The following is a 21,613-nucleotide window of genomic DNA, read 5'->3' on the forward strand; positions in this document are numbered from 1 at the left end:
GATAATACTATTCCCGTCCTCCGTGAGCGTCTTGTGTAGGTGTGAGCGTTAGAGTTGGCAGGCGTGGTTATGAACGACAGGCCCGCAATGGTGGCAGTGTGTGTGTGTGTGTGTGTGTAGAGGCGGCCCGTGTGGCAAACCTGAGGCTTGCGGTGAGATAGGATCGGTCTGATTCATATCCGCGTTTTCTTTTTTTTTTCTTTCTTTTTTGTAAGTCTTTTCTTTTGTGAACTGATAAAATTTGGTCCCGAACTGGTAAAAAGTTGGTTGGTCTTGAAGCGTCTTTCCCTTTCTAGGCTGATAAATCTTGTTTAGTCTGTTTCGGCTTTTTTTTTTTTAAGTGTTTTCTCTCGTGAACTGGTGAAATTTGGTTGATCTGGCTTGGAGGGTTGTTTCAAGCGTCTTTTCTCCTCTAAGCTGATAAAATTTGGTTGATTTCAGCGTTTTCTCTTTCGTGAACTGATGAAATATGGTTGATCGTATCTAGGCGGGTGTTCTAAGCGTCTTTTTACTTCTGAACTTGAACATTTTATCTGATTTAGGTGGATCTTTTAATCAAGCGTCTTTTCTGGGGAAATAATGGAGAGTAGGGAGCAAGACAGGCATCCCAGACTTGATTATTCTTTATTTTCCTCCCTTCACCCGCAAGGAGAGTAAAGTGGGAATCGTATCCAAAAATAACAGTAAGATTCATGTATAATTTTCCAACACTCCTTTACTCATATATTTTGAGCGTTATGTTCCCCATGCGGTGTTTCCAAGGTTCATTTCGGCAGCAGGGAGGAGGAAAAAAGAGGAAAACAAACAGTGCTGGCGTTAAACTTAGAGACGCGAGGGGAAATATTTGCTCGTGTTCCCGACAAGGTGTTCTCGCGAGCGTCGAATGAGTGTAAACAAACCAGACGTGCGATTATGTGTAGAGCAAAGGTGTCGACGGGATTTCAGGGCCGAGAGAGAGAGAGAGAGAGAGAGAGAGAGAGAGAGAGAGATACTGACGCAATTCCTGTGTGGCGTAGGGGAGATGTACAGTCGAGGCAGACACGGCAATAGAGAAGGACAAGGAGGGAAGTGTGGTGGTGTGGTGCATCAGGAAGACAGGCAGAACAAACTTGAGAGAGAGAGAGAGAGAGAGAGAGAGAGGGAGTGAGGGAGAGAGAAGGCTTCGTTAACGTTTCGCAAGGATACGAAGCCTCGCCAGTTGATAGCGGGAAGGGCGAAGCAGCTGCAGTCGAGTGTTGTTGCTGACACGCGGAGAAGTGATGTGCGCTGCTTGTGTCTCCTCGCCAGGCAGGACACCACACGGGTAAACAAGTAACTTAGTCTCTTTATAACTGTATTTCCAAGTTCGTTCATCGGTTTGAAAGAGGAGAATTACCGCCATGCCTTCAGTTACTCCCCGCTTCCTTTTCCCTCAACTGAACAAGGAACATTGAATCTATAAATGTATTTCAAAGTTCGACCATCATTTTGAATGGAGATGAGAATCAACGCCATGCTTTCAGTGATTCCCCCCGGCCTCTCCCTGCTTCCCGTCGCCATTCCCTTCAGTAAACAAACAACACTAAGTTCTCTTGTAATCATAATCTCAAATTTGTTCATCAGTTGGAATGGAGATGAGGAATGTCATGCTTTCAGTCATCAGCCGGGCCCCTCCCTGCTCCACGTTCCCATTCCCTCATTCCTCACGCTCCATGTGTCACCGTCTCTTCCTCCCCTCTCTCCCTCCCTCACTAGGTACTCCTGGTGACGTCAAGTCTGCTAAATCACTTGACCAAGCCTCCTCTGCCTCACCCGCACTGCGCATCGCTCCTCTCGCTGCTTTTTGCGATGCTTTTCTTCCTTCCACTCTGCGTATCGCCTCACAATCTGTATCTGAGTTGATGCGGCCACTTCCCTCCCCGCCTCGCCTCGCCCTGAAAGAAAGATTCGATTGTTTTCTTTCAGCCGATATTTTAGGCTGTCTCTTAAATTTATGGTTTCTTTGCACTTTCCTGATAGCCACAAAATATTACATTGCACGCTGCCACGCTGTGACTAAGCACCGCGCTACCTGAGGCAAGGGAAACTATGCCTTGGTCCCACAGCATCGCGTGTATTCCCCCGGGCAGGGCCGCCACCCGCCACGCACGCCAGGCTGAGGCTCGCCGTGCTGCAATTATTATGCAATGGTGAAAAAATAAAGCTGAGCGAACTACTGCACATAATTCTTGCACGTGTTGGTTGAGTTGAACTGTTGGTCGGGAGTGTTGCCACTGAAACGGTACATGCTCCCTCACGTGGCCCTGCTCACTGTCTGGGTCTTCTTTCTCTTTCCTTTTCTTTCCCTTTATTAACCAAAATTTATGTATTGGCCTTTTTTTGTTTCCTCTTCGTTCCGATGTTCTTATCAAACTGTTTTCTTTGGCAGCGTAGTGATGAAGCCACGGGTCTGCCAACGCTGTAGGCATTCTGGGATGCTAGGAATTACATAAATAGACTTAGATAGAATTGAAAGACGTGGGAGTGATGATTCTAGCTAGAGCAGAGACCGGGATAATGGGATGCTGGGAATTCAGAGACGTGGGAGCGATAACTTAATTAACTTATTGCTGAGACTAGAGTAAAATTAACATGTTCCAATACGAGCACTCGATAACAATTCAGACAGCAGTGTTGAGATAAAGAGATATTTAAACGTAGGTGTGCTTCTCTCATGTGTGTTACCAATGCCTTTATTGTTCCCAGGAGCGGACTGCCGTGCCCTTATCAGCTGCCGGCGGTCATCCTGCTGCCGCTCCTGCTGTCCCCCCTCTCTCTCCTCGGCACCACGGCAGCGCAGCAGCACACCTACCCAGAGGAGGTGAGATGATCAGATACTCATCACTACGTATTTACCTACCTTAGATCTAAAGTACTCTTCTCCTCCTCCTCCTCCTCCTCCTCCTCCTCTCTCCTCTGCTGTCCTCTCTTTAATGCTAATAAGTCTTGTATAGTAGCAAAATGAAGCAGTCTCTCAAGGAGGCTGTTGCTGTTTGTATTTCTTTTTACTACTACTACTACTACTACTACTACTACTACTATACCAGCACACGGCGGCGGCAAGCGAGTGTTGTGTAAGTGACCCACAACAGATGAAGAACGCTGTTACGGCGCCCCTCAGATCGCGCCCTTGTCGATGCGGGTCAGAGTTGTGCCTCCCCTCGTGCCAGGTTGGGGGACGTCTTATAGGGACCCTTGGATGGTTGTGGTGGTGGTGGCGGCGGCGTCGGGGGCGGCGGCGTGACCTTGACTCTCAGCTAGAGCGAAGCATGATAGCCTTCACAGATCCCACTTTAAATATGTATTACTGTACTGTTACTTCGGGTGTATGTGTGTGTGTGTGTGTGTGTGTGTAGTAATAACCTCTACCCTGAAAGACATGATATTGTTGTTTTATTTAGGCAATTGACACACGTCGTTTAATTTTGTGTTAATTTATCTATGATTCACTTGTATAATTTTGTTATTCGTGTATTTTGCAGTATGTGATTCGTCAGTTTGTCAATAAACTGTTTGTGTGTGTGTGTGTGTGTGTGTGTGTGTGTGTGTGTGTGTGTGTGTGTGTGTGTGTGTGTGTATGTATGTATGTGGAAGGAGGAACATTAGTCACACACACTCTCTCTCTCTCTCTCTCTCTCTCTCTCTCTCTCTCTCTCTCTCTCTCTCTCTCTCTCTCTCTCTCTCTCTCTCTCTCTCTGTACTCACAAAAATAGAGAAAGAAAGAGAATATAAACAACGCTGCGTTCTCTTCCTGCTATTTTCTGTGCGGCTCTTTCCTGGTTATCCTTCCCTCCCGTGCCCTCCCCGTCTCTCCCTGCCCCTCGTCTCTCTCCGCCTCTCTAAAGCCAAACTCTCGTCTCTTGTACTCAAAATGTCTCTGACGGAAAAAGTAAACAAGTAGATAATTTTTTCATTCTTTCATGGTCGGCGGGGCAGAGGAAGCTGCTCTTATGATTCTGGCAAAATCTCCTGAAAGCCATCCCGGAGCTTCCCCCAGGCCAGTGTGCCGGGGTGACTGGCATACCGGGGAACCTATACTCGCTTCTCACCCACTCACGCCCCCTCAAGCCACCACAGCCACTCCTGCTTCTATGGGATACAGTTAATTAGAGAGGGCGCGGTCTGGGAGGTGATCCTTAACTCGTCTTGTCTCTTGAATTGTATTTTTTTTCTTTTCGGTAGTTTTTGAAATCCTGCCATATCTCAGCTTGATATGCGTGACCGTTATTCGAAAGGCACTAGTTAAAGCTACGCGGGTTTTTTAAATGTGTTTTTTACTGTCCAAACAAAATTTCTATGTTATTAGCAGGAGAAATGGTCTTGAGCTCCGACTAATCATCTCTGTGGCCTTTGAAAATAGTCGTGGTGAGAGAGAGAGAGAGAGAGAGAGAGAGAGAGAGAGAGAGAGAGAGAGAACAAAGTGTTTCAGAATACGGTCCCTCTCTCCGATCCTTACTTTCACACTAATGGTCCCAGCGCCTTGCCTCAGAACGGCCGAAGAATCATTGAAATCTCACCCCTGAGCATCGTGTGTGCGCCTCTGCGGGACCTAAGCCTCTCACGTGGCCTTAGAGGGTTTTAAACTATTAATATGATTACCACCAATCTCTCGCCTTTAGTGGAAGCGATTACCGCGAAAGATGGGGGAGAGAACCTTCCCCGAGGATTAGACGCGCTTCCACCTCGCATATTATAGCTGATTAGAGCTGATCAAGGCGGCGCGAGGCGGGTTGTGGCCCCAGAAGCCTGATCCATGCGACAGCGGATCAGAGGACGCGAGGAGCAGGTGGTGGAGGTGGTGGAGGTGAAGGGGGGCCGGGACAAACTGAGGGAAGTGACACACGAAATACTGCTGTTACTTTGTAGCGATTAGATGTACTGGGTAGTTCATATTCTCTCTCTCTCTCTCTCTCTCTCTCTCTCTCTCTCTCTCTCTCTCTCTCTCTCTCTCTCTCTCTCTCTTAAGAAGATCCGCGTCTCCAGCAACTGCATGGCCGGAGGCAGAGTCGCACTGTGTTCCCAGCAGCGTGGTGTGCGGGGGTGGTAATGGCCAGCAGGGAGAGCCTCCGTAATGGCTTGTTAATGTCTCGATTATCATAATTGGAAACTCCAGCGGCGGCTCAACGAGAGAGTGTGAGAGGGCCGTATGAAACACTTCAGCGCCGCACATCCACTGCATTCAAAAGGCTCCAGTTGAAATTATACGTATTTTTAATGGTGTTTTTACGGTTCTAGGGAGAGGTTAGTAAGATTTCTACAGTATTAACAGGAGGAACAGTCTTGAGAACCCGGCTAACCTTCTCTGTGGCCTTGGAAAGTAGTCATGGTGAGGGAGCAAAGCGATTCGGGCCAGAGAGAGAGAGAGAGAGGGGGAAGGAGGGGTAAGAGGTGTGATTCAAGGGATTAATGGAGAAATGGAAGGGAGGGTGATCGCCAGGTGTGCAAGGGAAACATTCCACCTCACCTGTGTCAGCAAACAGGTTAATTTATCGCCGTCGCGGGAAGCTTGAGCCCAAAATACCACATCTGAGGGAGCGTTTTTTGCTTCCTTGCCAGAAGAAGAAAAAAAAATAGACGCTGAGGCAAGATCAACAAATGAGAAGTGAGATGTTGCGGTGATGCTGTGTGTGACCGAGAGAGGACGTAACTGTATAGGTTGTGTTCTGAAAGGCTTTACTCTATCGATCACCACGACTGTTTTCAAAGGCCATAGAGATGGTTAGCCGGGTTCTTAAGCATGTTTCTCCCTTTAATATTATAGAAATCTTGTCAGTCTGTCACTAGAACCATAAAAACATCTATAAAAATATGTATACTTCATCTTGAACCCTTTAAAACACGATTTCTCCTGTAAATAATATAGAAATCCTCCTAATCTGTCTCTAGAACCATAAAAAAAAACATCTTTAAAAACCTTGTAGCTTCATCTAGACCCTTTTGAAAGTAGGTAGTCGAGATGCGGCGCGGAAGTGTTTCAGAATACGGCCGTGTGTCACCTCTGGTTTCAATTTGTTGCTGGAGGCGCCGGAAGATGGGATCACCTCGGTCGCTACTTTTCCGCGGAGTAATACCGGGTTTGGGTTTCTGCGTGTGGGGATGTAAGCACTCGTTCGTATTTACATAACAGCCGAACACACACACACACACACACACACACACACACACACACAGAGTTAGCCATCTCTTAACTCGCCATCTCTTAACTTAAGATAAAACTGATGTCATCTAATTTACACAAACAAAATGCGATATACGATTCTCTCTCTCTCTCTCTCTCTCTCTCTCTCTCTCTCTCTCTCTCTCTCTCTCTCTCTCTCTCTCTCTCTCTCTCTCTCTCTCTCTCCGCTAAGCTATGTTCCTCTTCATTTCATTTTTTTTCTCTCTCTCTTTCACCGGAATCTTTTTTGTCTCATTATTTCGTAACACATTTTCTTAATATATCGTTGTGCCACTTTTCCTTTCCTCTAATTTTCCTCGTTTCTTTTCCTTTGTTCGTTAGGTTCTAAGTTGTATTTAAAACGTCCTCCTATCATTTCTCCACCTCCACTACCTCCTCCTCCTCCTCCTCCTCCTCCTCCTCCTCCTCCTCCTCCTCCTCCCCCTCCTTCTCCTCGCTACTTTCCTGAGCACAGAGCGGCCCAGTCAGCCTCCATCCGCCTCTCAGTCCAGCTGGTGTCCCAAATGCGGCGTGACTTCATTCCCATAACAGTGAGAATAATAATAAGCGGCTTCCTTACCGAGAACTTTGGCGAAACTTTTGAAAGCAGCGAGTGACAGGAGAGAGAGAGAGAGAGAGAGAGAGAGAGAGAGAGAGAGAGAGAGAGAGAGAGAGAGAGAGAGAGAGAGAGAGCAACTTTCACTCACGGCAGAAATGTTCCAATTTAGAAGAAATGCACTTTATGTGATTATAATGATATGATAGCTTTCGATTTTTTTCATTCAAATGGTGATAGAGGAAGGAGACAAATGGTGATGAGGGGAGGAGATGGTGATGAAGATGGAGACAGAGAGGAGGAGACAAGAGAGGGGAGGTAAGGAGGGTAGGGTCATCTCCCCTCACCCCTCCATCACCACACTCTCATCGATCAAACACAAACTTCGTTGAAACATCCTTTCCATCTTCATATTGCTCCTCCTTTTTCTCCTCGTATATTTTTTATCCTTCCCAATCCCTCTCCCTCCTAATCTCCTCAATCTTTTCAATTCTCTTTCGTGTTATTGATCGCTAAAATGAAAAGGAACGAGAAAATGTGATGGACGGTTTTTTGAAGAGGCTGGCGGCGCTCATTGGTCCGAGAGAAAGAATAAAAAGTGGAACGCCTCGGGTAACACGTGGCCGTGTATCAGCAATCCAAGACTGACGTGGCGGATGGGCGTGTGGGCGTCATCACGAGAGCACAGGATGGGAAGAGGTATCGTGTGGCTGTATTGTAATGGAAGGTTCAGTCAGCACGGCGTACATCCCTGCTCACGGCGTATGTGGTTCATTTTTTTTTTTTTTTTATGTAAGAGGGGCACTGGCCAAGGACAACAAAAAGAAAGAACAAAAACAAATCAAAAAAGTCCACTGAGGTGCCAGTTCCTAAAGAAAAAGTCAAATACATTATTCAAAATTAGAGGATTAGTGTCTTGAAACCTCCCTCCTGAAAGAGTTCAAGTCACAGGAAAGTAGAATACAGAAGCAGGCAGAGAGTTGCAGAGCCGAGGCATCAGCGCGTTGGAGCTCTCACCTCTCTTAGGCACGCGCTGGGGTTATGAGCACGTGATTCGGGGAGATTTTAGGATTGTCGTGTCATTCTACAAGCAGGCAAGTGATGAATGAGGCGACATGAGCTGCGTCTTAAGAGCAGAGATGAAGAATTAATCAATGCTATTATTTCATCGGGAAGAAAGTGTAGCCGAGGCAAGAGCGAGGCAGAGTTAAGTCAAGGTTGCATTAAAAACATATTTAATCACAATATATTCTTTATTTATTCGTTTCTGAGGTGAATATATTAATGGCATCGTATTCAGATTATCGACATACGCTCATTTGCCATCCGCACCAGGCCTGCCATGCTCCCCTCCCTGTCGTTCCTCCCGCAAGCTCCAGCGAGGCGCCGAGTGGAAACACCTGCGAGTTTCGAATGACGCGCTGAAGCTTGGGAGTGTGGGAGCGCTGGTAGGGAGGCTGTGCGCGCGTCTGTCCATTGCCGCCCACCCCTCTAGCTATTGTTATTATGTTATATGAGTTTATTGTTCATGCAGTAAAGTGTTTAGTGAGCATTATCACCGCAAAGACTTGTATGCACACTAATGCAGCTAACAGGGGAGACATTACTCTCTCTCTCTCTCTCTCTCTCTCTCTCTCTCTCTCTCTCTCTCTCTCTCTCTCTCTCTCTCTCTCTCTCTCTCTCTCTCTCTCTCCACAAGGGTCAGTTATGGACGCACCTGACGGGGATCCTGCTTGGCCGTGCATGAGGCAGCAAAAGGTGACGTAATCCCGCACAACTTTATTCACCTTGACCAGTTCTTGACGCCTCTCTCTCTCTCTCTCTCTCTCTCTCTCTCTCTCTCTCTCTCTCTCTCTCTCTCTCTCTCTCTCTCTCTCTCTCTCTTTGTTCCCTGTAATTCATGTGGCGTTTGAGTTTTCTTTATCCTAACTTTCCTTCCCGTGTGTTGGCGAGGCAGAGAAACAATGGGCGTGTTTGTAAGTTGCGTCTTGTGAGTTGAAAGCGTCCTGATGTTGCAAGAAGAGTGAAATGAGCGCTAATTCCCTATAATTCATTTGGCGTTTGAGTTTTATTTGTTCTAACTTTTTCAGACAAACAGGAGGTAGTTCGTAGGTTCATGTATATGTTTGTTTGTGTGGGTTACAAGCCTCCTGATGTTGTAAGGAGTGTGAAATGAACTATAATTCCTTATTTCCTTTATCCCAGCCTTCGTTCCCTTGTGTTGGCGAGGCAAAGAAACAGTAGGGCGTCCGTCTACATATATAGGCCAATGTATATGTTTGATCGTGTGGGTTACAAGCGCCCTGATGTTGCAAGGAGTGAAATGCGCACCATGGCAAGGCTGCACATCGCTACCTGCCATCTGGCCGTGACCAACTTGGCTGCCTCTCTGCTGACACGAGCCTGGGTCACCGCCACTTGACCTCCGGGTGGAGACTAAGTTGGTCGTGATAGCTGTTCTCTATATGAATAACAAACAAGGATGTGTGTGTGCGTGTGGGTGTGTGGGTGTGGGTGTGTGGGTTTACGTTCAGAGAGAGAGAGAGAGAAAGAGAGAGAGAGAGAGAGATGAACCCTATCAGAAAAACAAACAAACGCCCTGTCGTATCACGTACACGATCATATTTCCTCAAGCAGCTAACATATATTTACGCTTATCTCAGGAATCACCATAATTTCTGGTCTGTAAGTAGACACATTACGGCCTCACTCTGCCCACCGCAACCAGTGCGTCGATGCTCACACCGATAAGAAAGCGCTCATTTAGACCTCTTAGCTGCCCCTGCGCTCTCTTTCGTCCTCTTCCTCTTCCTCGTTTCAGAGAGAGAGAGAGAGAGAGAGAGAGAGAGAGAGAGAGAGAGAGAGAGAGAGAGAGAGTTGCAGCCTCCAGTATAATGAAAGGAGAGATAAACATTTTGACCGTTCTTCTCTTCCTCTTCCTCGTGTGTTGTGTTGCAGTCCCGCAGGATAACAGTGAGTGAGCTGCAAGTGATAAATCGTCTTAATTTACTTTGTTTGGGCTTCCAGATAACATAGGAGCAGACGACTGGACTTATGGTTTGTAAGTAATTATGTGGTAGTTGCTAGTTAAATGGATAATCTATGTGGGGAGGAGGAAGTGGGGAAGCGAGGGTGTGTGAGGTGACGCCTTGCTGAGATGGGGAAGGTAGAGGACGCAAATGTGTGACATTCCTTCCTGTCACTGCCTCCAACGTAACAATTTTATCATCACTGCCTCCAACGTAACAATTTTATCATGGTTTTAATGTTGTTTCTACGTTGTGTGAGGTTACCGGGGTGTGTTGTGTTGAAATAACAATGAGGAAGCTGCAAATCGTCGTAATTTACCACGTGTGGGCTTCTAGATGGCATTTTATTACTGCTTCACTGTTCGTCCCACATTTTGTAAGGTGACCGCAGTGCCTTATGTTGCAGGAATGTTGATGGAGCTACAGGTCGTAATTTACCAGGTTTGGGCTTTCGAATGACCTCTTATTTCATTGTTGATTCCAGGTGCATAGGATGGTGATGGAGCGGCTGCAGCACCGCGAGCAAGGCCGCGGGGGCACCTGGGGGGAGTGGTCAGCCTGGACACCATGCTCTAGATCGTGCGGGGGCGGCGTCTCCATTCAGTCTCGGGAGTGTCTAATGAGTAACCGGTCAGTGTCACGCCCTCCCATGTCCTCCCATGCTGTCCTGTTTAAATAATTATATTGTTTCCTTCCTTTTATTTATTTATTTTATTTTATTATTTATTTATTTTTATTTTTTTTCGATATCAATTTACTGTTCATACACTTCTACATGTCTTCTCTTATTTATTTTTTTTTACATAATATAAATATGAATACTGTCATCATACCTCCTCCTTCTGATTGTGCTTTTAACTCAAGTAATCATAAATGGAAGAAAGGTAGAGAAGAGGAGGTCTTGTGTGTGTGTGTGTGTGTGTGTGTGTGTGTGTGTGTGTGTGTGTGTGTGGGTGGGAGGGCTCACACTTCTCCAGTTTCTTGCAGGCGGAGCAGGATGAGAACGAGACGGAGGAGTTCAATGAGTTACAGCAGGAGTGGCAGCAAGTGTGTGGGGCTGTACCGGAGGTTCCAGCTGTGCAACACTCAGGTGAGGAGGGCAAACACCTTAGAGCACTGGGACTTGTTAACCCTTTCCCTATGATATCTAGTTCATGACACAACGTAATGCATGAATTTTTTATGAACGTCTGTAGGAAAGAAGGGGGTTAGAAGAATAGATTTTACATTTTTCAGTCAGTGTAATGTTTAGAGGTGACTGTAGAACAAGAAAAATGTATCAGAGTGGTTAGGAGAGACTTGCCAAATAGCAGTGAAGGGGTGATGTCATCTAAGGTCACATCAAGTGGAGGTTATTACATTGAGGGCTGCCAGCACTTGGTTTGTCTATTGCTTGTGTTCATGAGCTGATGATTTAATTGAAAGTTCATTTTTTAACTTTTGCTGCAGTCTTGTGGGCTTGGCTACGTGGACTTCCGGCGCGAGCAGTGCGCCTCGTTCAACAAGACGCCATTCAACAGGAGGTTCTACACCTGGGAACCATATTATGACAGTATGTTTACACCTGTCACTCTCCCTGACAGCTACTGAATCCTGTTTCCTCAGTTGATTTACCAGAGAAAGTAGCTGAGGTGAAATGAATGCATTTTCTTTCCTCTATGCTTGGTTACATATAATTTCCTCTCCCTCACAGCTCCTGAATCCTGTGCCCTCAACTGCCGTGCTGTGGGCCTCAGCTTCTATGCCACCCTCAACCGGACAGTCATTGATGGCACCAAGTGTGGGGCACCTGATGCTAATAGCATCTGTGTAGCCGGCCGCTGCATGGTAAATGCTGTGTGCTGTGTCCAAGGACTGCCACAACACAGCCCTGTCAGACACTAACTCCTGTGTTGCTTCTTGTCACCAATAATAGAAAAAGAGTTCTTGTATATGCAAACTTATGTATAGGTTAATTATATTTGGATGTTATCAAATCTGTGGCAAATGTATGGATGAGAATGATACGTTGAAATAGGTAGGGAGGTTTCATACAGGGACTGCCACATGTGGGCCTGATGGCTTCTAGCAGCTTCCCTTATTTTCTTATGTTCTTATATTACAACAACAAGCTAGAAATCTTATACAGCTATCAGCTCAACATCTCTCTCTCTCTCTCTCTCTCTCTCTCTCTCTCTCTCTCTCTCTCTCTCTCTCTCTCTCTCTCTCTCTCTCTCTCTCTCTCTCTCTCTCTCTCTCTCTCTCTCTCTCTCTCTCTCTCTCTCTCTCTCTCTCTCTCTCTCTCTCTCTCTCTCTCTCTCTCTCTCTCTCTCTCAACAGCTGCTACGTGTAGGCCTAATAGCATGTTGCAACTTCCCTTATTTTCTTATACTCTCATGTCCTTAACTGTTCCACCACCACCACCACCAGGCCGTGGGTTGTGATGGGGTGCTGGGGTCCGGGATGCAGCTTGACTCATGTGGTGTGTGTGGTGGGGACAACAGCACCTGCAGAGTCATCGCCGGCATCTTCTCCAACCCCAAGATGCCGTACGGATACAACATGATAGCAACATTGCCCCGTGGCGCTGCCAATATCACCATCCAGCAGGTGAAACCCTCAACAAACTACCTCGGTGAGTCAGTCTTCAGGATGTGCTTTTGTGTCACCTTCGAGGAGTGTCCGAGGGAAGATACACAAACAGACCTTCAGGAAGTCTGGTGAAATACATGTTTCTGTTACTGGAAATATTTGATTTGTAGTTTTATTTTATTTTATTTTTTTTATCTTAAAGGTGTTTTAGCCAAGAGCTACTGAAAGATAGAGGGAAAAAAAGGCCCATTGAAGATGGTAATCCCCAAAGAGTAGAGGAAAAATTATTATCTTGAGTAACCCAGATTAACTTTTCTTACAACCTTACATGATGTGTAAAGTCCTTGACCTCAAAACTACCCTCAAATTGACTGGCTGCCTCCCCACAGCCTTGCGTCACCAGGGTGGGGAGTTCTTCCTCAACGGCAACTGGATGGCCAATGTCTCAGGCCACTACTACTCAGCTGGCACTGCCTTCACCTACCAGCGGTCCGACTTCTTCACCGGGGACATGGTGACCGCCAAAGGGACCACTGCATCAGCCTGTTGATGTCATAGTAAGATGATGTCTGATGTTTTCCCTTCACTGACTCTTCATTGTACAACTTTTAACTTAATGTATTCTGAATAGACCCTTTCTTTCTTAATATCATTGTTGGAGGGTAGTACAGTGGGTCACTGTACAGTGGGACTGTGAACATGGTGATTGAGTGTGTGGTGCCTTGTCTGGGCCAGCCCCTGTGGGATTGTTGGCCTGGTATAGAGACAGATAGATCAGTATAACAAAAATTTGTAGACATTCAACAGCTCATAGATAGGAGATAACGTTGTTCTAGAGGCCTCCTTATACCTGCTAGGCTTTGAAAGGTTACTTAATTTGCTTACAGAGGGAAACAGAGCCTTGTGTGTATGTGTTTGTGTGTGCATAACATGTTCTGGTTTTCCCTGCACAGCTGTTCTACCAGTCGGTGAATCAGGGCATTCAAGTATGAGTACCGACTACCAATGGGCCCCATATCCTCACAGCGGCTGCTGGCAGTGGTGCCTGGCTCTCCGCAGCGTCCCAGAGTGTCCGACAACCCCTCTCCAACCCTCTTGTGCCTGGAGGACCTGCCAGCCGGACACCACCCTCAGGTACAATTGAAAAACTTGTCTGATATAAGCCCAAGTGATTGAAATGTAAAACTGTGTGTGTGTGTGTGTGTGTGTTTGTGTGTGTGTGTGTGTGTGTGTGTGTGTGTGTGTGTGTGTGTGTGTGTGTGTGTGTGTGTGTGTGTGTGTCAAAGTTCTTTTCACCTGATGCTTGACACTTTCTCTGCTGTCAAAATAATTCACCAGTTTTCTGATTTTTTTTCATTAGCATTTCTTACACCACTTTCCCAATAGTACCTCAGTGTTACATTACAGCAGTCCATTATTTCCTTTTCCTTGTAATGTATTAATTTTGCATCACTCTAACCCAGTCTTCAGTCCTCCAGTGACAGGTTGTTAGGGAATCTTGCTTTACTCTGTCCCCTCTCTCCTGTACATCACTCTTAGCCCTTAGTATTTTAGTCATAGGCAGTGATAGAACCTTGCTTTATTGTCCCCTGTCCTGTACATATTAGCTTTAGTGGCTCGGGAGACAACAGTCACAGATCAACAGGCTGCTGGCTTTCTCCACCACTAGGTCCAGTAAATGATGCACATTCTCCGGGTGGAAACTCCATCCAGTCCTCCTCCTGGTGGAAGGAGCAGCAGGAGGAAGAGAGGAAAAAAGAAGAAAGAAGCGAGAGGGGAAAAAAAAGGAACAAGAAAGGAAAGAATAAGGGAAAGTCAAGAAGGAAAAGGTACGAGTGGAAAGTGGCCGGCTTCAACAGCTGCTCTGAGCCTTGTGGGGGGAGGTGAGTGGTTGTTATTTTCACTGGGTGTAGATGAAGTGGTCTTACAAATACAGCAAAAGTCTTTTAATCCAAAATTGAAGAATAGTTTTTTACTAATTCAATAGTCTTTTCCTTGTTTTTTTACATTCCGTCCTACCTGTCTTCTACCCTTTCTCTCTTACCCATCATCTGCTTATCAACATTTCGACTACCTTGTCCGCATCTCTCTCTCTCTCTCTCTCTCTCTCTTCCTCTTCTCCTTCTCTCTCTCTCTCTCTTCTCTCTCTCTCTCTCTCTCTCTCTCCTCTCTCTCTCTCTCTCTCTCTCTCCTCTCCTCTCTCTCCTCTCTCTCGTCTCTCTCTCTCTCTCTCTCTCTCTCTCTCTCTCTCTCTCTCTCTCCCTCTCTCTCTCTCTCTCTCTCTCCTTCTCTCTCTCTCTCTCTCTCTCTCTCTCTCTCTCTCTCTCTCTCTCTCTCTCTCTCTCTCTCTCTCTCTCTCTCTCTCACAGGCTCCCAGACAACCCGTGTGGTGTGCATCAAGAGGAAAAGAGGAAATGAGGGTACCAGCTAATTTCTGCAATGACCTTCCTCGCCCTGCTGAGGAGAACCGTACGCTGCAACCTGAGGCCATGTCCACCCACGTAGGTCACACACACACACACACACACACACACACACACACACACACACACACACACACACACACACACACACACACACACACACAACCACTTCACATCACATCTTCCTCTCAATCCAAAATGATCAAGACTTAATTGAATTATTTGAATCTGTCATTATACCTAAGATCTCTAGCCAGTATACATCCCACAGATGGATGCCGGGTGAGTGGGGGCCATGCAGTGTGACCTGTGGGTTGGGTGTCCAGACCAGATCCTTCACTTGTCTGGTGAGGATTTCTTCTGACCAGCAAGTGATGGAGCCTGAGGGGGCATGCCTCACTCCCTCCCCTTTGGCCAAGGCACAGGTGAGGCATGGGACGGAGAGCACAGGGGATAGCACAGGGCAAGATTTTGGCAAGAAAAGTCATTACTTCTACCTTGGCTTGATTGTAAAACTGTAAAAGAATTAGCTTCACAGAGAATGTGAGGCTGTCTGTCTGTCTATCTGTCTGTCTGAGATTTACTCATAAGAACATCAAGGTGATAACTGGATAGAAGTCTTTGTTTATTCCTGTCCTTGCATCCTTCCGCTTCATACAGCTGGCTTGTCATGTGAAAATATTGTGGTGAAGACCTATTCTGCATGATTGTGTGAAGTATTTGTGTTGGCATTAACATTTGTTCTGCTAAGGTGTGTGAGATGCCAGCCTGCAATGCAGCACCAGCCTGGGATGCAGGGCCCTGGGGCACGTGTTCATCCCAGTGTGGCCTCGGCACCAGGCACCGGGAAGTGACCTGCAAGACTCCAGAGGGTCAAGTGCCTGACAACCAGTGTGAAGTCAGGAGCAGGCCTAGTAACCAGGTATGTGTGTGTGTGTGTATTTAGTTTTCAAGGGTAGAACAATGATATAGACTGAGTGATATGTATGCCTGAAGGACATTGGTGTAGAGCTGTGTACAGTTGTATGCAAGCAGCGACCTGAGACAAATGACTCAGTAAGGAGTTGGCTGCCACAGGAGCTTTGTGACATGGGTTCGTGTGCCACGGACACATGGTTCTTCTCGGCGTGGGAGGACCATTGCTCTGAGGAATGTGGGGAGGGTGTGCAGCGCCGCCGCGTCCACTGTTCGGGTGATGCCTTTGACAACCAGGTGAAGGAGAACACGTGTGACCCCGAGCAGCACCCAGCCACCACCAGGACTTGCACCTCAGACCGCGGCTGTGGCGGCAAGTGGTTCACAGGTGTGTTGATAGCTGCTGCCTTGTGTGCACTCTTGTAACAGCTCATGGCTGGAAACACTGAGAAATATATGTAGAGGGCTGCATCCTGAGAGAGAGCACCCAGAGACAAAACAACAGACAGGACACTCAGCACACGTGACATCCTTCCCTCAAGCCACAGTGACCACCACTGCCCAGCACTAAGTCTCCTCCCCACAGGCCCATGGGGAGAATGCAATGCGGAGTGTGGGGATGGCCACCGCCTCCGTGCCGTGGTGTGTGTGGTGTTCCAGGGACGCTGGCGGGTCACCAATGACCAGACGAGGTGCAAAGGTCACCTGCGGCCTGACTCTAGTGAGCCCTGTAATGTTACCTGCAGCCAACAGTGGTACACTTCTGAATGGTCTCAGGTAAGGCATTCTCTCTCTCTCTCTCTCTCTCTCTCTCTCAAGTTGATTGAAGTATTAAGCATTTCATTTTTAATGTTGCACACTTCGCAACAGATTACTACGTATAGACTTTTGGGATGGAGCAGAGGCAGTCAAGATGCATTACCATATAAATTTGCAGTAATTCCATCATCAGACAATCATGTTCACAATATACCATAACATTACTTCAATAGATATTGTAATATCAAATGAGAACTTACATAGTGTACATTCTATATTAATGTGGAGGATAATGTTAAGTGTAATGTGTGTGTATATGTGTGTGTGTGTGTGTCTCAGTGCTCAGTGTCGTGTGGGAGCGGTGTGCAGCGGCGAGAGGTGAAGTGTCTGAACGCCCAGCTGGAGCCGGCCCTTGGGTGCACCTCCGCCAGCAAGCCGGACACCCGCCAGCCCTGCAACACTCAGTCCTGCCATGAGGGTGAGTCTCCGCCTTGCATGCTCCTGGCCTCACACTTTCTTCATATGCACTGGAATCTTTTCATCCAACATGGAGTTGCAGGAATTTCAATTGTCTTTCTTTTAATTTAATTTTTTTTTTTTCCAGAAAACATGGTTCATATACAGTAGTCATTACAGTTCCATTTTGAAAAGAATCATTGTATCAGATTTTCTTCACACACACACACACACACACACACACACACACACACACACAAGTGCAATCAAGTTTTCTTCCATTTTCTTGACTGCAGAGCAAGCAGACGAGAGTGTCAGCAACACCAGCAGGAGTGAGCCACCCCAGCAGACGGCACCCTCCCTACCGGGTGACAGCAGTGCGGACCACCGGTCTTCAGGTAATGTGGAGAGCGAAGCAGGCTGGAGACCACCACCCCAGTTCCTAGAGGCTGCCACCACTGGGTTTGCATCACTGGAGGCTCACAGGGAGCCTGACAGGGAGGCAGAGAAGAACCCTGAGCAGGACCTTCTTTCAACAGTAGATGAGAATGTGGCTGAAGAGGAGGAGAAGGAGGTGGAGAGCGTGAAGGACTCTTCCTCGCGTGACACCTCCAGGAGGAGAGCACATCCGCCCCTTTCCCCCTACAGACCTGGCCGGCCATGGCGCCCTGGCCTGCCCACAGGTTGGCCAGACCACTGCTGAAGCTGTACACTCACTGGCACACCCTCTGCAATGCTGCCACACTAGCACTTTGCTTGCTGCTTGGAAGTACTTGGCAGGCACCTCAGTCACAGCATTGTGGTTGCTCTGGCCATTTGTTCAGAACAGATTAATACATTCACATTGCTTCAAGTCTGTTGGTCTCCTTGCCACTCAGACTTGGTGTGAGTTGCAGTCAGGGCTGGGACGTGGCACTCGTGCTTTCCGCTTCCTGCTTGACCCGGCCCTGCTAGAGCTACCGCAGTTGATTGAGCATGACAGCGATTGTAAAAAGTGACGCAGAAAAGGAGAAACTATTGGCAAACGTAGAACTTGATGATGAGTTTAATGGCAATAGGGTCCCAAATTTATGTTTGTTTTATTTAACCTTAATCCAAGCACAGAATGAGTGGCCACTGAGGGAGGCTCTGCTTACCTGCCTCCCATCAGCTGTCTGGGTTCTCTGAACCACCACCCTCGTCTTGCTTATTTTCTTGGCTCAGCTCTTTTTGTCCCCTTGTCCTGCCAGCAGCCTGTGTTAACTTCAAGTTTTGTTAAACTTGATGCCTTGTACAGTATTTTCTAACATGGACTGTTAATGATCAATATTGTCTTTAACATTTACAGAAGTATGCCAGACAGATTAAGTGACATGATGGTTGTCCTCCACACAGGGTCGTGCATGGACCGGATGAAGAACTGCCACCTGGTGTTCAAGGCACGCCTCTGTCGACTCAAGTATTACAACAAGCTGTGCTGTGAGACCTGCACCAAGGACCAGTGAGAGGCTACAAGCCTGCCCTGACACACAGTGGGGCAGCTGCCATCTGTCTTGTGTACTCATTGAAGCTTTGAAGTGTAGTGTCACTGACTTGTGGGCCGTTGACATTCAGAAGAACTCCTTATATCACTGGAGACTGGAATCAATTGGTGACCTGAGTAAAATGAAAAAGTTAAAGATCCTGAAAATTTGTGAAAATGGAGTAAGATTTGAAATTAATTGATGAATGTAGACAAAATCATAATAGAGACTCTTTCAGTATATGTTTGTTTACTAGCTTTCTGAAGTGTGACACATCTAGAGAAGATATTGAAGAAAACAAAAGTTTGTGCAGCAACAATAGTAGTTTGAGACTGACAGTGACTTGGTTTTGCTTCATATTCTGAATGGATCTGCCCCTGCACTCATGAGAGGTGCAGTGGAGGGGAGAAAAGAATGCTGTTGTGTTGCTGTCTGAGCAGGTCATTGCCAATCTTGCAGGTGCTTTACTGTATGAAATGTACTTGAAGTATAAACCCCTAGAGGATCTCCTGTGTGTTCAAGTCCGGAAGCCCAAAGCAAAAGGTTTTCTTCTTTGAACCATTGCCTGTTTACCCTTCAGTATCATCTGTTTACCTCTCTGGGTGTGGCCTAGACCATCTGTGGTCTTGTAGCAAGCAAATGTGTACACACACACACACACACACACACACACACGTGAGGATAAAATTGTTGACTTTCCTCTCCAGCACACACACACACACACAAACACAAACACACACACACACACACACACACACACACACACACACACACACACACACACACACACACACACACACACACACACACACACACACACACACACACACACAAACAGAGGACTGCTAGCCTTGCACTCCTGGCAGGCTGCAAGGTGTTACTCCTAGCCTTACGTCCCACACTTTTCTACATGGTGAGCAGGGGCTGCAATGTGAAGGAGACAGGCCCAGACTCTCTGCCCAGCTCAGGATTTCAGCCTGGATGCTCTTGTTCTCTGAGCAAAGCCAGCAGCCCTCACATCTCTGGGCTGCTCAGGAGAAATAACTGTAAATATACATATTTCACATAAAAAATAAGCAAGATATACAAGCACATGTATTAACATATGTAAATATTTTCACTTTTAGAGAAGAATAACATTTTGAATCATAGCCAGTTATCATAGATATGGTGGGAGTGGACTGTGAGAGTTGAGATAAAAGCATAGTAAAGTTTTGCATCAGTACATCACTGGCATAGCATAGTCAGTTGACTTCCTCTCTCAGTGTTACTGGATGGTTCAAAGAAATTATCTTCATGTTCCTAACATACATCATTACTTGTAACTTCAATACTTCAGCCAATTTACTTATCATCCAGAGGTTCAAGTGTGGATCAGCTGTGGTTGAAATTAACCTGCACAATCACCAGACATCAGTTTGTAATGACGAGGGTGTGGAGATCAAGTGGGAGCATCCATGAAGCAACATAGCATGCCTGACACCTGCCAGCTGCCAACCTCCTGACAGGACCACTTCACATCCAGGCAGCACTGGGTGCTCCCACAACTGCAGTCACCCACAGGTGGCTAAAGTTCACAGCCAGTCAACACTCACCTGCAGTAAAGAAAGGAGTAAATTGCTTGTAAACTTATTGCAATGTGTTCCTGTAAAGGCAAGATTGTCAGTATGTTATCACTGTGTCACTGGCAGTTGCTCTGTGGCGGTGATGCATGTTGCTCCTTTAACCATTATTCATAATCCCTTGCTAAAAGACATCACAAAAATTTAGGTACTTGAGGAATTTTATGTTTTTTTTGTAATATGAGATTTTTTATTGTTAAAGTTTCCGTCCAGTTAAGACACAGTTTTAGTGTCCAGAGAAGGAATTACTTATACTAAGATATTGATCTTTGTGATCAAGTGAAGTGCAGTGGTTGGAGCAGCAAGCACTGTGCCATTCAGTACCCAAGGCAAAATGGCTTTCTCTCCAGGGAAGCCACTTTTTCACTTTTGTACTGCAAGTCAAAACTGTAATGAGTTCTCAAGAGTCAAATAACACATGGTAATACTCTGACAGCATTTCCTCTCCCCTGAAACACTCACTCCCTGACCTTCCCGTGACTCAGGCTGCACACCACCTCGCCTCTCACAGCCTACTCCCTCCACCGGACTAGCTCTGCCCTCCCTCCATCACCAGGCCACACCACCCTGGCCTCCTTACTCCCGTGTATCTCATCATTGAGGGCTGTTCACTTTTCGTTAGCTTTATGAGGGCAGAAAATAACTTCAAGGCTGGTAATGTACATATTGCTGTATATTAAATGTCTGTAGAACTTTGCCTTGTTCATATCCCCTATCAGCATGTAATGTATATGTGAAAGAATATGCAAATCGTAGGCCTATAACACCAAAATCAAGGTGTGAGAAACATCAGATTTTTGGAATGTTGCAAAGACTGTGTAGGAAGACAAAACACTGGAAAAAAAATTAATTTACTGATCATATAGTTTTATTATTTATTTATCTATTTTCCAGTGCACAGAGTCCTGTCAATGTCGGTCAGCAGCTGGCCCGATTCAAATGTGGCGCGGGGCAGTGACTTGCGCTGCCTGACGCAAGATAACCACACTGCATTACTTCTCATCTTGTTAACCAAAACTGACTAAACTTGTTGAAATGTACCGACACCATTCCATACTTGGCATACCATACTGGCATGGATTCATGTGAGCACCTGTACCTGGCTAGCGTCGGAACAAGGAAAATATACTTCCAGTACTTTCACGTGTAGGCCTGACGGCTTTTTTGCAACTTCCCTGTCTTATGTACTTGTACTGGAAAATGTAAGTACCGTGACCTGTCCTTCCATTTCAACATCAGTATCTGTTAACCTGTGCAACCAGTACTTATTTATACTGAGAAATATTAATGTCTTCCAGTATTGTCTTGTCACTTTAAATTGTCAACCTGTTCACCCATTAATTATTTAGAGTTCATGCCAGCCACGTGACAGAAATGGAGGTGAACAGTAGGCTCTGGTTAGGTCAGTAGTGAACCTGTGAAACTTATTGGATTATTGGTGAGTCTGATTGGAAATGTGATGTTTGTATGAGTGAATGAGGCGATTGGCAAATAAAGGAGTGAACGAGTATATCGGTGTGTGTGTGTGTGTGTGTGTGTGTGTGTGCTTCGATTGTGAGGTACGAATGTGAATGATTAATGTCTCTCCTGTATTCGTGATTCACT

General features: G+C 46.4%; 1 protein-coding gene across 1 annotated transcript; it reads left to right on the forward strand.

The window, feature by feature from the left end:
* Positions 1–1,153: 1,153 nt before the first annotated feature.
* LOC135091046 (thrombospondin type-1 domain-containing protein 4-like) lies at positions 1,154–20,701 on the forward strand. Its single transcript, XM_063988377.1, is given in 23 exon segments — positions 1,154–1,303; positions 2,725–2,839; positions 10,245–10,390; positions 10,748–10,850; positions 11,210–11,312; positions 11,454–11,587; positions 12,170–12,374; positions 12,721–12,854; positions 12,856–12,888; positions 13,285–13,314; positions 13,316–13,414; positions 13,417–13,465; positions 14,001–14,211; positions 14,699–14,750; positions 14,752–14,796; positions 14,798–14,832; positions 15,026–15,179; positions 15,506–15,676; positions 15,832–16,057; positions 16,256–16,446; positions 16,768–16,906; positions 17,181–17,567; positions 18,259–20,701. Coding segments are annotated over 23 exon segments (2,916 nt in total). The 5' UTR covers positions 1,154–1,259; the 3' UTR covers positions 18,369–20,701.
* The last annotated feature ends 912 nt before the right edge of the window (positions 20,702–21,613 follow it).

Source organism: Scylla paramamosain, chromosome 36 (genome assembly GCF_035594125.1).
Source record: "Scylla paramamosain isolate STU-SP2022 chromosome 36, ASM3559412v1, whole genome shotgun sequence".
Classification (NCBI taxonomy): domain Eukaryota; kingdom Metazoa; phylum Arthropoda; class Malacostraca; order Decapoda; family Portunidae; genus Scylla; species Scylla paramamosain.